At 36.5% G+C, this 20,800-nt stretch overlaps 2 protein-coding genes across 2 annotated transcripts; one reads left to right on the top strand and one right to left on the bottom strand.

Moving 5' to 3' along the window:
* On the top strand, positions 1-10,758 carry LOC117331491 (phytanoyl-CoA dioxygenase, peroxisomal-like). Its single transcript, XM_033890226.1, has 8 exons — positions 1-141; positions 1,906-2,063; positions 4,702-4,870; positions 6,047-6,128; positions 6,559-6,740; positions 9,048-9,197; positions 9,398-9,535; positions 9,652-10,758. The coding sequence occupies exons 1-8, from the start codon at positions 79-81 to the stop codon at positions 9,703-9,705; spliced, it is 996 nt and encodes a 331-aa protein (XP_033746117.1). The 5' UTR covers positions 1-78; the 3' UTR covers positions 9,706-10,758.
* Positions 10,759-14,351: 3,593 nt separating this feature from the next.
* Positions 14,352-20,137, bottom strand: LOC117330657. The gene is made up of 2 exons (XM_033889092.1): positions 19,176-20,137; positions 14,352-16,341 (listed from the first exon to the last, which is right to left on the bottom strand). The coding sequence occupies exons 1-2, from the start codon at positions 19,543-19,545 to the stop codon at positions 15,791-15,793; spliced, it is 921 nt and encodes a 306-aa protein (XP_033744983.1). The 5' UTR covers positions 19,546-20,137; the 3' UTR covers positions 14,352-15,790.
* Between the last annotated feature and the right edge of the window lie 663 nt (positions 20,138-20,800).

Consider the following 20,800-nt stretch of genomic DNA (forward strand, 5'->3'; position numbering starts at 1 on the left):
GGTAAATATCTCTGCGTGTTTATAAGTTCATGGATAGGGCGAAGTCCGGTAGTCCTTTCCCTCAAAGACTTCGTGGAGATGGCTGAACGACTGAACACCATCCGCAACCACTTGTGTCATAACAGAGTTCCTCTGCCGACGGTTGGTATTATTTCATATTCATATTCATATGTTGATTGACTACTGGGCATCACTTGCCAGTGGACTTTATGTGGTCATGATTCATAAGGTCATGAAGGTACATTGTATATACGTATACATGTAGTATGAAATAAATAATTTAAAAGTTATGACATAATATATTTAAGTATTGTATTTATTGTGTAACACCAAAATAACACTAGTACTCTTAGTATCTGTTGTTTTTGAACCACAGTGTAAGTATATGGTATATGTTAATGCCCACCAGCTCATAGTATCTTCTAAATATCTAAAATTAGTTTTAATGACAATTATATAATTACATGCATGCAATGTCTGTGAATGTATAATGTGTGTTTGTGTGTATGAGAAAGTATGTGTTCTAATTGTCTAGTTTCTTTTTTTCTTTTTCATTTTTCCCCATTCATTTACAATATCTATTAATTTTCATTTATTATATACTGGAAGCTAGGGAGAGAGCTTATATAGGCTATGCATGTTTCTTAATCCCCATAGAGTTATCAATAAAATATGTTTGAAATGAAAAAAAGGAATAAATATCCTACCTGTCGCTTGCCTGTGTGTTATGTCTTAATTAGGCACTCACAGTCTAAACTTGTTAAAGTTGTTTCAGTTTTAGGTACGTGACAGATTAACATTGCAACATATCGTTATCATTTACTGAACCGTAGTAAATTGTACTTTAAATATGTGGTGAAATATGTATCAGGGTTTTACTGTCATTTACATTGATAACATTAATTATATATAGTTATATAGTGTGACGATCCAGCCATATGGGCATGCGGTGTCTAGTCTTAGTGGACGAGTCGGTGATCCAATGTTGATATTATATTAAACAAATGTCGTACTAGCCTAGATATGGGACGTACATACAAAAATGTAACTATGCCTACTGTGTACTTCCCCGCATATACAGTATGAATGAGATGTTTTTCTTAGTAGATCTTTAAAAGAAAACTATTGCCAGGAGTCATAGAGATAAGACTTTTTTTACTACTGAACTGAACCCTGGACAAAAATCAAAATGCTTCATTATAAAATACAATATAGCTTACCTAAAATTCTATAAAAAATATTAAACTAAAATATGTATATTATTGAAATAGTATGTGATTTGGCAAACTGATGATTGATGAACATTAATCATGTGACACTCGAGTAAGTATGGCCAGTGGATTAATTTACATCTTTATGTTTTTTTTCATAGGATCATGATCAGCCAATTGATCATGAATACATTTTTTAGGTTCATGCATATAAATGTGTGTGTGACTCACTATTCTCTGATTATAGTCATCTTATTGTATTAAGTGAATTGTATTACATGACATTCATCGATTACTTCATTGTAAAGGTTATAATATGCATGGCATCAGCATTTCTATCTTGCATTTTGTTTGTGATTAGAATTTTAATCTAAACTTATTCTGAAATCATTCTCCATTATATATATATCACATGTATTTGGCCAAAGCATTGGGACATTCCCCTTAATTGATATGATATCTCTGGTACATTGTGACATATGCGTATGTGTATATAAATTGTACATATATATACATGTACAGGTGTATAGGTATATCTGCCTGATAAAATGTCCCATATATTCACTTGAAAATATATGCAGGTATATTTTTCGCTAATTATCAGTTGACCGACAGGTGACTTCTACTTCAGCTAGAATATTGTTACTGTAAGTTAGGTATATGTATTGTATGATGTATACTTATCTTATGACAGACACAGGTGACTTCTGCTTCTCTGTCATTACCCAGCAGTCAGTTTGAGTACACACTAGAGTCTCCATTGCTAAGCAAGGAACAACGGGCGTTCTATGAGAAAAATGGATTCTTGGTCATCAAAGGATTAGTTCCAAAAGAGGACTTGGAGAGATACAGGTAATTAGGACATCTGTATAAATTATATATATATATATATACATTGTATATATATATATATATAAAGTAGGGGAAATTAATTGCGATTAATTTCCCCTACTTTATATAATTTATATTATATACTTTGTGAATCGCCCTGAATACCTTGTGTATCCAAGTTCAAGTGAAGCACCCCGCTGAAGAACCCACCTACCTTGATTGACGTCGTTGGCTCTATCTTCCCTATTTATATATATATATATTTTACACTAACTCTTTGTTCAGTTTTTAGCTCACCTGCCCGAAGGGCAAGTGAGCTTATGCCGTGGTGCGGCGTCCGTCCGTCTGTCCGGCCGTCCGGCGTCAACTTTTTCATTTAAACAACTTCTTCTCAATAACCAAGAGGCCCAGGGACTTGATATTGGGCCTGTAGCATGCTGGGGTGAAGGCCTACAAAGTTTGTTCAAATAAATGACCTTCACCTTCTTTCAAGGTCACAGGGGTCAAATAGGCTATAATCTTCAAACGACTTCTTCTCAATAACCAAGAGGCCCAGGGACTTGATATTGGGCCTGTAGCGTGCTGTTGTAAAGGGCTACAAAGTTTGTTCAAATAAATGACCTTGACCTTCATTCAAGGTCACATGGGTCAAATAGGCTATAATCTTCAAACGACTTCTTCTCAATAACCAAGAGGCCCTGGGACTTGATATTGGGCCTGTAGCTTGCTGTTGTAAAGGGCTACAAAGTTTGTTCAAATAAATGACCTTGACCTTCATTCAAGGTCACATGGGTCAAATAGGCTATAATCTTCAAACGACTTCTTCTCAATAACCAAGAGGCCCAGGGACTTGATATTGGGCATGTACCATGCTGGAGTGAAGGGCTACAAAATTTGTTCAAATAAATGACCTTGACCTTCATTCAAGGTCACATGGGTCAAATAGGCTATAATCTTCAAACGACTTCTTCTCAATTACCAAGAGGCCCAGGGACTTGATATTGGGCCTGTAGCATGCTGGGATGAAGGGCTACAAAGTTTGTTCAAATAAATGACCTTGACCTTCATTCAAGGTCACATGGGTCAAATAGGCTATAATCTTCAAACGACTTCTTCTCAATTACCAAGAGGCCCAGGGACTTGATATTGGGCCTGTAGCTTGCTGTTGTGAAGGGCTACAAAGTTTGTTCAAATAAATGACCTTCACCGTCATTCAATGTCACATGGGTCAAATAGGCTATAATCTTCAAATGACTTCTTCTCAATAACCAAGAGGCCCAGGGACTTGATATTGGGCCTGTAGCATGCTGGAGTGAAGGGCTACAAAGTTTGTTCAAATAAATGACCTTGACCTTCATTCAAGGTCACAGGGGTCAAATAGGCTATAATCTTCAAACAACTTCTTCTCAATAACCAAGAGGCCCAGGGACTTGATATTGGGCCTGTAGCATGCTGGGGTGAAGGGCTACAAAGTTTGTTCAAATAAATGACCTTGACCTACATTCAAGGTCACATGGGTCAAATAGGCTATAATCTTCAAACGACTTCTTCTCAATAACCAAGAGGCCCAGGGACTTGATATTGGGCCTGTAGCATGCTGGAGTGAAGGGTTACAAAGTTTGTTCAAATAAATGACCTTAACCTTCAATCAAGGTCACAGGGGTCAAATAGGCTATAATCTTCAAACAACTTCTTCTCAATAACCAAGAGGCCCAGGGACTTGATATTGGGCCTGTAGCATGCTGGGGTGAAGGGCTACAAAGTTTTTTCAAATAAATGACCTTGACCTACATTCAAGGTCACATGGGTCAAATAGGCTATAATCTTCAAACGACTTCTTCTCAATAACCAAGAGGCCCAGGGACTTGATATTGGGCCTGTAGCATGCTGGGGTGAAGGGCTACAAAGTTTGTTCAAATAAATGTCCTTGACCTTCATTTAAGGTCACATGGGTCAAATAGGCTATAATCTTCAAATGACTTCTTCTCAATAACCAAGAGGCCCAGGGACTTGATATTGGGCCTGTAACATGCTGGGGTGAAGGGCTACCAATTTTTTTCAAATAAATGACCTTGACCTTCATTCAAGGTCACAGGGGTGAAATTTGCGATAGCCAAGAGCCTCCAAGACCTGATATTAGGCCAATAGAATGCTGGAATGAAGGACTAGAACATAGTATCTTTAGAAATGACCTCATCAACTTCAAAGTTGCTGTAGAGCCAGGTGAGCGATACAGGCCCATTGGGCCTCTTGTTCTTATCTTAGCATAAAAGGAAAATTGTTGTTCATTTTATTTTGAATGCTTCCACAGAAAAGATGTTTTGTTTGTCTAGTTAATACTCCGTCTGGACATACCCCTGGATTTATAAGGATTAAAATTAATATTTTCTCATTATTTATTATGATTTAACTTTGATACATTTCCAATCAATAATATTTCATCATGTTGATGTATAGCTCACATTTAGTGCATCTTTGAGCATATTTTTGAAGGAATGTTAACTGTTATATGTATGATAAGATAACCTACATTAATGATGGTAATTATATATCATCAGCAGACCACAACAGGCTTGTAAATATTGCACTTTTAATATTTTTCATTAGATAAAATATCCTTTATATTATTTGTCTCTGTCAAATGACATTTATTCGTTAGGTCCCAGTTTGAGAAGATCTGTCGTGATGAAGTCAGTGTTCCAGGTATCACCATCATGCGTGATATCACAATTGTCAAGACAGAGTATGTTGCTGACCAGAAGGCTATTACCAAGGTCCAGGACTTCCAGAATGATGAAGTTCTTTTCAGCTACTGCAGCAAACCACAGGTACAATACTGTATATTAATTGATACTTGTTAAAGATTGGAAATCATACCATGGTATACTGCCCTAATAATGGAAGGATATCCTGACCTAGTTCATACATCTGGACTGTTTCAAACACAATTAGTTCAATATGTACACTTGTATCATTATATAATTGATGTTTTAAAAATATCCCATGCCCCAATTTAGTGGTACTTGTCAGAAACATTACGTCTTTATTTCCTATTTGTGATTTGATTAGAGATGCTACACTGTCAAGGCATATGTACTTCTTGTCACAAAAATGCATAACATGACATCTATGGCACAGTGAAGAAATATATCTGAATGTTATCATCACCAACAAAAAATATCAGCATGATAAAAATGATCACTTATAATAATGAAAATGATCATACACAAATTCAGAGGCAAAGAAAGATACAGTTTCTTTTGTAGTGTCTGAAAAATTGATACATTCAATTTGATTCAAATCCATTGTCAGAGATGCAGCAGCTTCAAGAGCAAACAGTTGTAACTTTTATATTAAAGTAAAAAAAAGTTGAAGCAGATGCTATTATTCGAAGCTTGTATATAGATTTGGAAACCTTTGTTGTATGACAGTATGAATACCTTTGTTGTATGATGATGTGGATACCTTTTTTGTATGTAGATGAGGAAAACTTTTTTTTGCAAGTAGATGATTAAGACACCTTTGTCGTGTGAAGGTGTGGTAACCTTTGTTGTGTGAAGGTGTGGATACCTTTGTTGTATGATGGTGTGGAAGCCTCTGTTGTATGACGGTGTGGACACCTTTGTTGTATGACGGTGTGGAAGCCTCTGTTGTATGACGGTGTGGACACCTTTGTTGTATGACGGTGTGGACACCTTTATTGTATGAAGGTGTGGATACCTTTGTTGTATGACGGTGTGGACACCTTTATTGTATGAAGGTGTGGATACCTTTGTTGTATGTGGAAACTTTTGTTGTTTAAGGATATGGAAATCTTTGTGTATGTAGATGTGGAAACCTTTGTTGTATGTAGTTGTGGAAATCTTATTTGTACATATTTGATGTTGACACCTTTTTGCATACTGCGGTGGAACCATTTGTTGTATGATCATCAGGTCTCGGGTTAATGGATGCCCTGTGATGTTGTGGAAACCTTAATTGTATGTTAATATTTTTGTTTATAGGTTGTAGACTATGTGGAAGCCTTTGTTGGTCCCAATATAAAAGCTATGCACACCATGCTCATCAACAAACCACCAGATCCAGGTAATAACATGCATTCTATGTCATTTGATTTTACCATGTATCAAACATTGTTGTTACATCAATGTATACTGTGACATCTTTGAATTGTTGTTGTTGAAAAAGTGCTATAAGAGCATGTGTAGCTTGTCTCAACCAAAGGCTGATATAAGAAAATTTCACACCAGTAAAATTTTGAATATCCCAGTCCAGGGTAAAACATAAGAAAAACTCACACCAGTTAAATTTTTCCAGTCTAGAAAAAATTGTGAAAATCCCAGAGTAAAAATCCCAGAGTAAGATATTCAGTTGTCTTGGAGATTTTGGTGGACAAATTGACAGGAAGATGAAGTTAAGGGAATGGTGGCTGAAAGAGTAGTCTTGGGGTTGACTCTGATTGTTGATGTAAATAGATTAAATCCATTGATTGAAATATTTCATATCACTTTGACAGGCATGAAGTCATCCCGTCACCCCATGCACCAGGATCTGTACTACTTTCCCTTCCGACCAGCAAATAGGGTCGTGTGTGCCTGGACTGCCATGGAGAAAGTCAACAGACAAAATGGCTGTCTAGTAGTTCTGCCTGGTACCCATAAGGGCCAGTTACTCCAGCATGATTACCCTGAATGGGAGGTAAGAACCATCCCAACCGGGCCAGTTACTCCGACATAATTACCCTGAATGGGAGGTCAGAAATGGAACCTATCAGGGCCAGTTAAACTGGGAAGATTACCCTGAATGGGAGGTAAGAAATGGTACCCATCAGGGCCAGTTACTCTGACATAATTACCCTGAATGGGAGACAGGAAATGGTACTCATAAGGGCCAGTTACTCTGACATAATTACCCTGAATGGGAGACAGGAAATGGTACTCATAAGGGCCAGTTACTCCGACATAATTACCCTGAATGGGAGGTCAGAAATGGAACCCATCAGGGCCAGTTAAACTGGGAAGATTACCCTGAATGGGAGGTAAGAAATGGTACCCATCAGGGCCAGTTACTCTGACATAATTACCCTGAATGGGAGATAGGAAATGGTACTCATAAGGGCCAGTTACTCTGACAAGGTTACCCAGAAAGGGAGGTAAAAAATGAAACCCATCAGGGCCAGTTACTCCGGCATGATTACCCAGAATGGAAGGTAAGAAATGGGACTCGTAAGGGCCAGTTACTCTGACAAGATTACCCAGCATTGGAGGTAACAAATGAATCAAAGCATTAAAAAAAGGTTTTCAAACTGTTTTCACTGAAGGGTTAAGGTGAAAAATTTGGAAAATTTAATGTGTTGAGTTTGGTTGAACTAATGAGTATAAAGTAGGAAGGACCTGTTGGCATTGTAAGCCATTCCTGATTAACATCACCCCTTATACAGGTTTGTACTTTTCAACAAATTAGTGATGTATAAGTTAGTCCTATATGAATTGATAATTGTTTACATATATGGTAACAAGTCCCATTAATGATAACAAAGTGTCGTTCTAACTCATTATACAGGTCAATATCTAAATTTATCCCATAACTACGCTTGTTTCACACCTGATATGGCACGTGATAAAATTTGTAGCAGTGTAGTATGTGTTATTGTTTACACACCGCAGTGTGTAACCACTTTCTAAGCCTCCGATTGATCATTGGTGACCCCCAACAAATCTGATTAGCTTACATCTGGCCTTTGACCACAGACTATTTTAACTACTCTCACTTATTCTTTTTTTTGTCTTCTGTCTTCAAAAGATCAACATGGACACGTTTTGTGGATTTATCGGTGGTTAACATTAGCATAACTGGCCATGAATGAATTATCAAAACGATGAACAAATGTAATACAAAATGGTTAAATCTCTGTCTCTAATCGTAGTCATTTGAATGAAACGGTCGCGGCATCTAACATAGGTTTAACCTAGAGCTTCCCTATTAGTTTGGTGTCATTCGGTACAGATATTGTACCAACAGAACAAAATCAACCACTTACCTTTATTACAAATATATATATACATGTATCCTAAACACAAAAATGTAAAAATCATTTTGGATCATTTGTCTCATGTCAGTAAACTGATGAGATTTCGTGTAAACACACTGACAAATGTGAAATACACATTGCTCAGCACTCCAGCTCGGTTTCCGAAATATTTGTTGAAATGCACAGTGTCTTGAATGAATAAATCTCAGAATGAACATTTAACATCAAAATAACCAGTAATAGCATACCTACGAAATCCAGGAAAGGACCGATAATTGAATTTGACAATGATTAATCTGAGATTCAGTGGTGACGTTCGACTTCGCGATGATGGTGTCGTCTTCTAATATTTATTTTAACCGAGTCATTTAAACAAGTTACCTATCAATAAATCACACAGACACAAGGATTGTCAAACTAATATTTTGTTTTATAAAAGTATATCATTTACAAATAAAGTACCGAAGATATGAGTTGTGCATTAAAAATATATTTTGTCGCGTGTAGTGATTTGGTTCACAGAATTTAGTTGCTACGTTGGGAGAATTTGAACTTGACAAGCTTACATTTGTAAAAAGAAAAGAAGTTATGGGATAAACAGATTCCCCTACTCGTGACTATTGTTTATCATTTTTATCCAACTCTCGTTAGTTAATTTTGTAATTTTGAAAGGACACTCGCTAAAGTTAGTGTCATTTCAAAATTAGAAAATTGGGGAACCTCTATTTATGCCATGGTGCATGCCATTTACCTGGAACACTGTTAGTATAGTGATATATGGTACTACCATGTGTGCTCAGCAGCCAGTTCATGTGACTTGACCAGCTTTAACTCATTAGTTTGTAAATATGCCTATCCCATGTATGAGTGCTAAGCTTTGATTGCATGAATTATATACTTAACTTATAGGACTAGTTATTGTACATAATTTGTCACACTAAATGATGTGCAGAATTTCATTGTGCTTTTGTTAGGGTGGTGTGAACAAATATTACCATGGTGTTCGTGACTTTGATCCCAAGTCACCCCGAGTTCACCTTGAGATGGGACCAGGAGACACTGTATTTTTCCACCCACTGTTGATCCATGGGTCTGGAATGAACAGGACAGAGGGATTCCGAAAGGTAAAATACAATTAACTATTCATATCCATACAAAGTCCACATAATTATACTACCAGTTTAATATCCAATAAAATTAAACATTTTACCTCATATGAATTAACTGTTTTTGCTACCTTAAATATGAAAAGCATGTTCAAGGATACATTTTGTATTTCCTGAAGATAAGACTTAACACTATCAAACTATCTTTGTTTATAAAGGCTATTTCCTGCCACTATGCCAGCGGTGATTGTCATTTTGTCGACGTGAAGGGTACTGTCCAGCAGACCATTGCAGATGAAATCGCAGAAATGGCTAACAAGAAATATGGCATTGCTAAGGAAGATGTAGACTTTACGGTAAGTTTTATCAGGTTTACCCACTGTAACAATATCTAAACAATAAATGTCTCAAAACTTTGAAGTTAAGCTTCTGAATCATACAAGTTAAAGAATTGTCTCATTTTTCATGGCAGGCAATTTGGAAAATGAGAGGCAGAGACATCAGAGGGGACTGCTCATCCTGGTGAAGTGGCAAAGAAAATCGTTTATATCCTTAAGATAGTCTGATCTAGAAACAGGAAACAGTCTGAGGACTGTTGTGGTGGACAAACATTTGTGTTATACTTAGACAGTGATTTGTCTTGATTTTCCGTGATTAGAAGATGTTAAACAAACACAATACATTTAAACAAGACCTGTGATGCTGACTTCTTAAACCCTCGACTCTTCAGAAATCATTGTGACTAGTAAAACTTCAATATTTTCTGATAATTATGTGCCAATGTCTTTCATGATTTAACCTGATGAATTAATGACACTTTTGTTTTCCGATTGATGAAGTTAATTGCTTGATGCTTAAGTGTTGTACATATACATATATTTACCTCATAAAGTTCTGTTGTTTCCCTGTTTTGTTGACTATCTTGTAGTGTAGACATTGTCAAAGTAAATTCTCTGCCTTTTCTTTTTCTAGAAAAAAAAGACTTGTATCCTACTGAAATTTTACTACGTTTTGAAATTAAGATGTTTGTTAGATTTATTAGTGATGTTGGGAATATACTGAACTTATTTTACGACATCGATATACCTATATACTTTTTATCTATGTGCTCTTTGTTAGATAATGTTCATTGACAAAATAAACATAGCTGTAAAACAAAACTAGTCTGACAGACAGAGACAGAGAATTTCAATAGAAAATTAATCTCAATTTTGGGTTGTTTAACTGAGGTGTATGTCCGAGTTACTGAGACATATATCCCAGTTACTGAGGCAATTGTAAATCAGGATATAAAATTATGCTGATTTTCGCAGATTTTTCTTCTCCAGTGTCACAGTACTTTTAATAGCCCAGTAATGAATATAATATTATGCAGGTGTGTTAATGCTGAATTTTGAAACAGATATTTGTAGTTCCGACAAAATAACTATTTGAGTATTTTAGACTTCAGTATTATAACCTATCGTGGGCTTTGTTATATAATAATATATTGTGTTTTAGTTTACAGTTGTTAATGCTCCTGTTATTGTCAAATATATGACTGGATGAAATTATAATTAAAGTATGATTATTAATATGATTGTATGTGGTGCTTGTGTTACAATTTGATCAGTTTGGTAAAAGTGTCATCTTTCAGGAATGTGGATTACATGTTGAAGTTCCAACTCAAAATCATTCAATCCAAGATGTCACCGGGTTTTAGTATGGTTGGTTATTTAACATGAAGAGGTTGATTGAGAAAACAAAGTTAATAGTTCCTGGAATTGAGTTTATGTGATTTGTATCTTTCATCACGTGATACGAAATCTCAGATATCTGACGCATTCACATTTTGTCTGATGTCACAAGTGTTCACATTTTGTCTGACGTCACAAGTGTTCACATTCTGTCTAACATTATGCCTTGTCCATCCGTAAACAAATTACATCAGACAAGAGTCATGTGGAGGTTTCTATTGATCCTTATTTGTCTATCAAAATGGCTACATCTGGTGATCAGATGATATGTATGGAACCACTGTCAACATAGTCTAGTAAGGTAAAGACTAACCTTGTAGGTCGTGCAATGTCTCTATTTCCTCTGAATTGAAGGTTATATCGAGGCCCATGCCAAATTCAAGATGGCAGTACAGTAAATAGCCAGACTGGTTGAAATAAAACACTGGCCGCAAAATATTCTTTTTTCTTCTTGAAAGCAAATGAAGGGATCTTTTGGTCCCTGGCATACTGACTATTCCTAGAAGGACGAAACCGCCGTTTGATGTCCCTAACATCACTGACGAGTCCTAGAAGGACAGAACAGTTGTAAGATGTCTCTAGCATCGCGGAAGAGTCCTGGAAGGACATAACAGCTTTATGATGTCTCCAGAATACATCGCTGTTGAGTCTTAGAAGGCGCTATCCACTTGTGTTAGGACCTTTCCAGTATGTCGGTATCAAATTTGAGATTTCTAATTAGGACCTTTCCTATGGCACGGGAAGGATGTCATAATTAAATATTTTTGCCTAGGCAAAATTCGATTTCTGCCTAGGCAGAAATAATTTTGCCTAAGCATAAATCGAATATTGCCTAGGCTAAAATATTTTTGCCTAAGCAATATTCGATTTTTGCCTAGGCAAAAATATTTAATTATGACATCCTTCCCGTGCCATACTTTCCAGTATGTCGGTATCAAATTTGAGATTTCTATCACGTGATTTACTGTTGACCTCAATGTCAGTACATTCAGAGGCGTATAATGAGAGTAACTTCAGCAGACTAGTGGAGAACATGTATGGGCATTATACATTATATAAAGGCATATTATTGTTAACATTTAAATAAAGATGACATTTGATTTGGGGAAAGGGAACAGTTCGTTTACTGTTTTCGAAAGACATTTTAACAGATTAGCATGTCCTTTATTCCTTTATTTATTGGGGCTTCCAAGCTATAGTGATCAAACTCGGTTGGGGAAAGTTGGCGTACACTTTATAATCTAAGAAAAAAAATCATGACGAGATTGATGAATACCAACTGCTCCATATGATTCAAAGGGGTGTCAGATGATGTTTTATACTTCCGGATATTAGTTTGGTAATAATGTGATACCCTTTCTGTTATAGAACAAGAAGAATTAGCACGTTTTATCTAGCCCGGCACAAAAGGCTGGTGAACATATCATGGCACAGCGTCCGTCGTCCGTTCACCATCCATTCATCGTCCGTCAACATTTCCTTTAGTTAAATCGTTACTAGTCCCGAACGCCTGATTGGTCTGGAGTATTATAGGGCAAGGGAGATCTAATGCTGTATAAACAAAGAGTATTGCTTCATTGGGGGCAGAGCCCAATAGGGAAATTGGGGTAAACCATTTAAATCGCTACTAGTCCGAACGATAGAATGAATTTTGGTCTGGAACATTATTGAGTTAACGCTGTGTAAGCCCTTGGTGCTGGAGAGAGGGGTCTAATGTGAGAAATTAAAATGTGGTCCACATTTGGTTTCAACCATAGGTGTGAGAGACGGCAAAAAAGATGGAAAAAATAATTGTAATATTGTAATATAATTGTAAAATAGTTATTTTGCTGTGATTACTGAAATATCCGGGTGAGCAGTGCAGGCCCTGGGCCTCTTGTATTTTAAAAGCACATGGTGATATATATACAACGTACAAAGCTTGTTGAAACACAAAGACTTTTTGTTATTAGATGAAGTATTTTCATCTCTCATCGACATTCCATATCTAGAAAAGCAAATATTTCCTTCGATACTAGATATAAACTAAGACGATAAATTCGGTCATGATTATAATACCGGGTAATACATATACAGTTAAGTTAGACAAGAGGAGACTATAAAACATTTAAACATACATTTGGACATTATATGATGTTATGTTAGTGATTTATAATAGTGATTAGTATCGAGTATTCTCATACCAGAGGTCTATCCATATAAATCTCAACAACTGTGTTATGTATGGGGGAAATCTCGGCGAGACAAAACCTAGCAATAGAGTCATGTAGCTATATGTAGGTGGTGATATAACTAGCTAGATTATGTATGGGCGAAATCTCGGCGAGACAAAACCTAGCAATAGAGTCATGTATATGTAGGTGGTGATATAACTAGCTAGATTATGTATGGGCGAAATCTCGGCGAGACAAAACCTAGCAATAGAGTCATGCACAGGTGCCTGACTCGTTTTTATAAAATAATAACATATAGAGTACATATAAATGAGAAAATATGTACTCTATATGTTATTATTTTATAAAAACGAGTCAGGCACCTGTGAGTCATGTCGCTATATGTAGGTGGTGGTATTACTAGCTTGATTATGTATGGGCGAAATCTCGGCGAGACAAAACCTAGCAATAGAGTCATGTAGCTTTACGTAGGTGGTGGTATAACTACACTGTAGCTAGATTATGTATAGGCGTTGCCCTTTTATTCTTTTCGGTCATTCGGACAGTTGACAACTGAAATGAGCAAATAAAACAGTCATATCGGACACCATTATACTATTAATTTTATCTCATTATGTAGTATCAAGAATGCATGTTTGCTATAAATACAAATTGTACTAGAATTAGATAAATTGTATACCAAAAATGAATTACCCGATATCAATATTTAATATAATATAACCCAGAATAATCGGTTTGGAGAGAGATCCCAAGGGAAGACACAGGGAAGATCTCTAATAACCAACTTCAAATTCAAATTTGTCTCCTGTTGGTCATTTTGTTTTCCAGTCGGTTTTAAAATTCAATATGCACAACTAGTCATGTTATACTGCGCCTTTGAGCAATCGTGCCATCACTACTTTTTCCACGTGAAGTTTAAAGGATTCTGACAACATCAAAAATGGTATATGATCATTTATACCGCATCCCGTGTTCCCACACGATTTACAACTGCCTTTCAGAGTACAATGCTGTATGACGGAGCAAGGCGAGAAGTCAAAACAACGTTTCAGTGAAGACACTCTTTCACAGGAAGATGTGATGTCGTCTTGGAATTACCGTCAACTCCATTGGTAAAATAATATGCAAAAGATCGATCTAACGTTTCATATGTTTGACTTTGGAGATAATATTCGATAAAACTTGTGATCAGTGTCTATTCTTTCATGTAGGCGACATAATTAATTATTTAGTTCTAGGCAGTGGAGATACGACAAAACACATACAGAACATTGCTTTATTTATAACATAGTCCAATGTTCAAAGGAGCTTGTGAAATAAAACCGTAAAACGTTTGTAATCGAAATCTACTGTGCCAACAGAGAGAGGGAGAGAGTTCCCAGACGTCATCTTGGAAAGACAGATCTACAATGACAGGCATGGCAGACATGACATGCTGTTGTTAAAGCCAGGCAGACGATTGAGAAAATTCTAGACAGACGGTCACGGCCAGCCCACACTGCAGCGATGAGAGCAGCTAAATGAAAAAAAGTCTGAAATCCCAATTTGTAGTGTGTTTTTATGATGAAATATTAAAATTAACATTACAGTCAGCATGAGGAAAAAGTCTGAAATACGACTTTTATCTGAAATTGTTCATGTCTGGCACTAGGTAACAGCCTCACAGAGTACAACATGTGACCTTGCAGTTATTGATATTGAAAAGACGGTGGCACCCTTTACAGAAAGTGACACAAAACACATATTTGGCGAAAGGACGATTGTCTTCCGCGAAACTGATTAATGGTATACATCTTGTATATCTCACCAAGTTTTCATCAACGTTCCTTAACTGGAAATATTCCAGAGGGGAGGCATTACAGAATTCAAGGACAATTCCCTATTAAGATATTTTCCTTAAACTCAGTAATACTTTCCTATTAGGCCAGATAATGTGTCGTGAATGATTTCAAAAGGGGACACGTATGTGGGAGTATCGCTATTCATTACTGTCTCGAATGTATCCACGACAGTCCATCACTTTATCACTGAACTAGTTAATAAACGTCCTACTATGTGGAAAATTACCTGGAAAATACACAGTTGATGTAAAACGTTATTATAGGCTTTAGATGTTTCAAAAGTAATCCAACATTACCATTCGAAAAAATAGCCATTTATTGTTTACACAAGCTGATAAAGTGAGCTACCGTTAAAAATGGGCCTCTGTTGAACCAATAGGCTACCAAATATATAGGTGGCATGTAGTGTAACAGAATTCCTGTTTAAATCATGACTTCTTTAGCCCATATCTTCAGGTAGATTTATTTCAAGATTTTAAATACAAAAGAAGATAAAACAGCATAATCTACTGGTTACAGTAAGGGTCTCAGTTATATATAAATATAATATTGTAAAATGTTTTCCTAAAATACTCCTACTGTATACTAATTACTACATGAACCTTTTGCCATCTGATACATATGTAGATGGAATTATCTTATATTTATACTCGATGTTTGTTTTAAGGACAGAAAATCATATGGATACGTTAAAAGAGTAACGTTTTTTTGGAAACAACAATCTGGTACTGTCACAGCCGGAATCTCTGTGGAATTCTCATAATGGTGACACATGTTTGCTAGGCGATCCGTGATCAGTTAAGCTGTGATCTGCTGACGGACCGTGATCAGTTAAGCTGTGATCTGCTGACGGACCGTGATCAGTTAAGCTGTGATCTGCTGACGGAAAGAGATTCCTTGGTACCAACTTTGTACCTACGTACACGGGTGGGTCCTGCCTTAGACTGTGTAGGCTGTGTCTTACTTACGTCGTCCATACTGCCTGGATTGGACTTCAACCCTCGGCGTTTCCTCAACGCCTCGTTTTCTTGCTTTTCCTTCTCCAATTCGGCCTCAACTTTTACCAGTTGTTCTAACGTAGAATCCATACGGTTCTGGAACACTTGTGCCTTGATGCGGTGTGATACGTGTGGATTTGCCTTCAGCTCCTCCAAAGATACGTTAGATTCTGAAAACATTTTTACACACTGGTCGAGCACATTTCTGGAATTTCCTGCCTCAGCAATTTTCATATATCGTACCAATATGTCAGCAGGATCGTCCTTCTTGTTCCTCGATGATGAAGAGGCGGCGGGTTTGGAGTCTAATGGAAGCTTTCTCAAACTGTTCAACAAGACCTTTTCACATTTGTCTTTCATTACATCCATCTTGTATTCTTCCAACAGAGGCAGCAGCCTTAGTGCTGTTCTTTCTATGTAAAATAAAACAACACTTATTCAGACTTGCTAGTGATATGCATTTTCTCCGGTACATATATTATATATATATATAATGTATAAGTTATATGCTGGTATCCCAGTGGATCTAGTGAAACAACAGAGCAACTGTTTAGGTTAGAAAATATTTGAAAATAGTCTCGACGGAGATAAAATTTAGTTACACAGAACTTGAAACGGACCTTGTGAAAGTCGAGTGAAGTTTTGTAGTCAGAAGTGAGGATTTCTTTGCAATTTCAGTGATTTTGTTCTGTCCCATAAACAAGTCAATTTAAGGTAGCAATTCAGTCAGACAGACAGACAGACAGACATTCTCTATTTCCTTTCCACAAGATATTAAAGTCAACCAATGAATATATTGTTAAACAATATAAACAGTAATACATGTGTCCATCTCTCTTACCATTCTATTTAGATTCTTTGTCATATTTAACATTAAATTGTCTCATTCAGTTTCCTCTAATTTCACATTCAGTCTCCTAATAAAACATTGTACTGGATTTGTTTGACATCTAAATCTGTAAACAAAATATAAGATGGAATGTCTACTGCGTTCCATCTTTAGATGAGAGTAAGAAACAGTTTAGGACACGCTAACAGAAAATAAAGTACAAAATCAACACTAGCTTTTTCACATAATTTACATAATAAGAGTCACGTTAAAATGAATGAATATTCCATCAGTTTTTATGAAATTCACGTTCACTTATTCGATTTTTGCCTTGTCCTTAACGCTAATATGGGGTTGATTTCCTGATAACAATGAATAGTAGCTTATAGATTTTCTTTCCATATTTAGCCAAGTTATGTTTTGTAGTAAGACTTGAAGGGTTTCGCATATACAATTTATGGTATGATGTAGGTATAGCAATTTTAATTCATTATGATATTTGTTGGAGGCGTAGTTGGCTGTTTGACACTGGACAATCTCGTGTTACTAGTGTATTATGGTATTTCGGTACTATACGTATACCTAGAGGAGATATGTCGGCAATTTTAATTTTATGTATGATTTTGATTTACCTTATCAGAGAGTGGGACATTGAATATAGATATGGAACATCTATTTTGATTTGAATATCCCCATAAATTATATATTAGTGACTCGTGTATTTCTCTGTGGTAACCTTACTGAAGGTGTTTATGAGAATGGAAGCACATGTACTTGTCTATCGCGCCATGCTATCTAAACCTAGCTATCTAGCTCTGGATTCGGAACTCATTGTAAAGAACATTGTCAGTGATCGTAGTATAATCTATAGACAGCCTTACGAATGGTTTTATGTCAAAGGAATATCATCAATATAAAATCAGGGATCGATGGCTAAGCTACAGGACACTCCAGACTTGGAACAATGTATTCCGATACAACAGATTCAACCAGCACATGTTGTTGTATAAAACAGACTTTCGATCCATGTTTTGACCATTTAATGCCGTAGCTAAACTAATGACAGGATGGCTCGCTTTATCAAAGGGAAGATTACACTCGAGCCGTGTATCTACTTTCTCGTCAGCTGTCTAAGTCTGAAAACGTTGTCCCAGAAATTGTCGTCATAAGATCCGAACTATCCGAGTTTGGAGTAGGTAAAAGTCAGCGTAACTGTCACGGACAGATGAGAGTGGTAACATGTTTGACAACATGCTCGTTATCATTCTATGTATATATTTGTCAGTAAAGATCAACAGTAAAAGATAGTGGCCTTTAGTTTTCTGTGCTATAATTTAGACCCTTTACCCGGGGCTTGTAAAGATCCCTTGCACTAGGGGAGTGGTATAATATGACTGGAAAATTTGACAAGAAAATATAGCACAAGCCAGAGACCTATATACTAGTATATACTAGTATATAGGTCTCTGCACAAGCACAAAAGTGTCATGACCAATGTGTTTGAATTGTATACAGAAACCAATGTACAAGGACCAATGGGGTTCAAATGTATACAATAACCGAAGTGTCATGAATCATTGGGGTTCAATTGTGTACAGAAATCAACGTGTCATGAACAAAGACATAGTCGTCAAGATCCCACGCACATGCAAATATTGTATTACATGAGATTAAAGTGGGCAACATGCATAACGGACGGACAGAAGGACGGACCCCATTTGTGTATCCTCATCCAAATTTGTTGGGCGAGGGATAATTATGGTTATAACAGAACCCGAGTGTCATGAATTATGGGATTCAATTGTATGTATGAAAAAAACAAAAGTGTCATGACTAATGAGGTTTAACTGTACACATAAACTAAAGTGTCATGACTAATGGGTTCAATTGTAAACAGAAACCCGAGTGTCATGACTAGTGAGGTTTAACTGTACACATAAACTATAAAGTGTCATGACTAATGGGGCTCAATTGTACACAGAAACCCGAGTGTCCTGACTAATGAGGTTTAACTGTACACATAAACTAAATGTCATGACTAATGGGGTTCAATTGTACACAGAAACCCGAATGTCATGACTAATGAGGTTTAACTGTACACATAAACTAAAGTGTCATGACTAATGGGGTTCAATTGTACACAGAAACCCGAGTATCATGACTAATGAGGTTTAACTGTACACATAAACTAAGTGTCATGGCTAATTGGAGTCGATTGTACAAAGACAACCAAATGTCATGAATAGTGGGGTTCAATTGTACACAAATACCCAACTGACTTGATAAATGAAGTTTTTTTAACACCCAGAGTCTATCCACGATCAAACTTGCTGAGAAGCTTTTCTCTTTGTAAATGATATAATTGAAGTTTCTCTGAATTGTGAATTGAAATATGGTATCTGTGAAATTATGACATACCATTCAAGTCTTTGTTGACTGCCGGGTGTAGGACGGATAACAGGTCCACAAACTCTTGGTAAATGTTACCCACGATCTTAAGCTCCATCGTATCCGTTTTCTTCTTTTCATTCTGATGTTCTGTGAGTATTTGATTAAAATAAGTAGACGCGCATCCCAGGAGTGAACGATTTAAGTAGAGCTTCTTTTCCTCTATCACAAGAACCAAGTCAGTATAAGGATCCTCCTTCATGAAGGGTAGTGTGGAATACTTGCCGCCACCCTTCTTACTGTCCATAGAGGCAGCAGTTGGGACGGACGGTTTCGAGGCTTGTGTCGTCCGTCTGTCTTGGGCATTCCGACGGTCTTGTACTGGTAATGTTCCCGACATTTCCCTAGCTATCTATAAAATTGTTCTGATGAAGCGCGGCTATATCACTGATGGTTATGACACTGTTGATCAGTATGTGTACTGGATACCATCACCGGTTATTGATATATGCTTCAGACAGAAGTGGTTTATAAAACGTATATGTAAACAACTCACCTGTGCTCAGGTAGAATAAAATTAATCAAGTTTTATTTATTGACAAAGTATATTTACCGTGTTCTTCAACTCATCTCGGCCAATACACAAGGGTTGACTGATCTTTACAATGTAGGAATCTTATCTCGCGCATTTGTATGTAAAACCTATTACACCACAACGTGATAGCGACACCTGCATGAATGCACTTTCTCAGTACCCGAGGATAATCCACGACCAGCAACACTATACACACGGATAGCCTCTCCCGTGCTCATAAAGGGTAGATCTGTAAGTGTCCATGAATGATTAGCCCGATCACTAATATATACGTCCAAGGTAGCCTGCCCTGTAACAGAGTAATGGTTTTGTGATGGTGTTATCGATTCAAAATGTACATTAGTAAACCTTTTGCCGATATATTTCAATAAGGAAATGATTATTTTTCGGGAAAATAAAAAAAAAAAAAAAAAAAAAACTTAATAAAAAATATGATACGACATTTTAGTTCGATAGGATTTCATACAGATGTTTTGTTATTAATTTAGCCAGGCATTGAGTGGCGATATACGATTGTACATGTATATATTGAGTTTTTGTAATGTATTTTCTTACATAAATGTTTCTCCTTGATAATTTCCCGGTTTATTTTATGGTAGACCAGCAGAGTAGTGTGGGGGAATGCAGGACACTAAAAGCTTTATACAGTTAAAACACTTTAATCCTCAATAACACTTGACATGACGCTGTGTACCTGGTCCATTAACAATCGACAATACTGGCACTGTTTACAGTGTTTACGTCATTGTGTTTACTCACGCGCTAGAACTTTACAGGTAAAACTTTGAAACTGAATGACAGGGATGATGGACAGATCTGTTATTTTTCATGTAGGTCGTTTATACAATTTATTAACTTAGCATATATATATATGTTGTATTATTGGAATAAAATGATGGAAATCCATAAGAAATCGTCTTGAATTACTTAAAACAAATTTATGGAAATAACGCCAGTTCTTCAGTAAAATGAAAACCATAGGTGACACCATTAGAGATATAGAGCTGACTAAAATATTCATAATTCTGTCGACGGTAATATTAATCGACGATGATGGCTT

This window comes from Pecten maximus, chromosome 7 (assembly GCF_902652985.1).
Source record: "Pecten maximus chromosome 7, xPecMax1.1, whole genome shotgun sequence".
NCBI classification, from domain to species: Eukaryota; Metazoa; Mollusca; class Bivalvia; order Pectinida; family Pectinidae; genus Pecten; species Pecten maximus.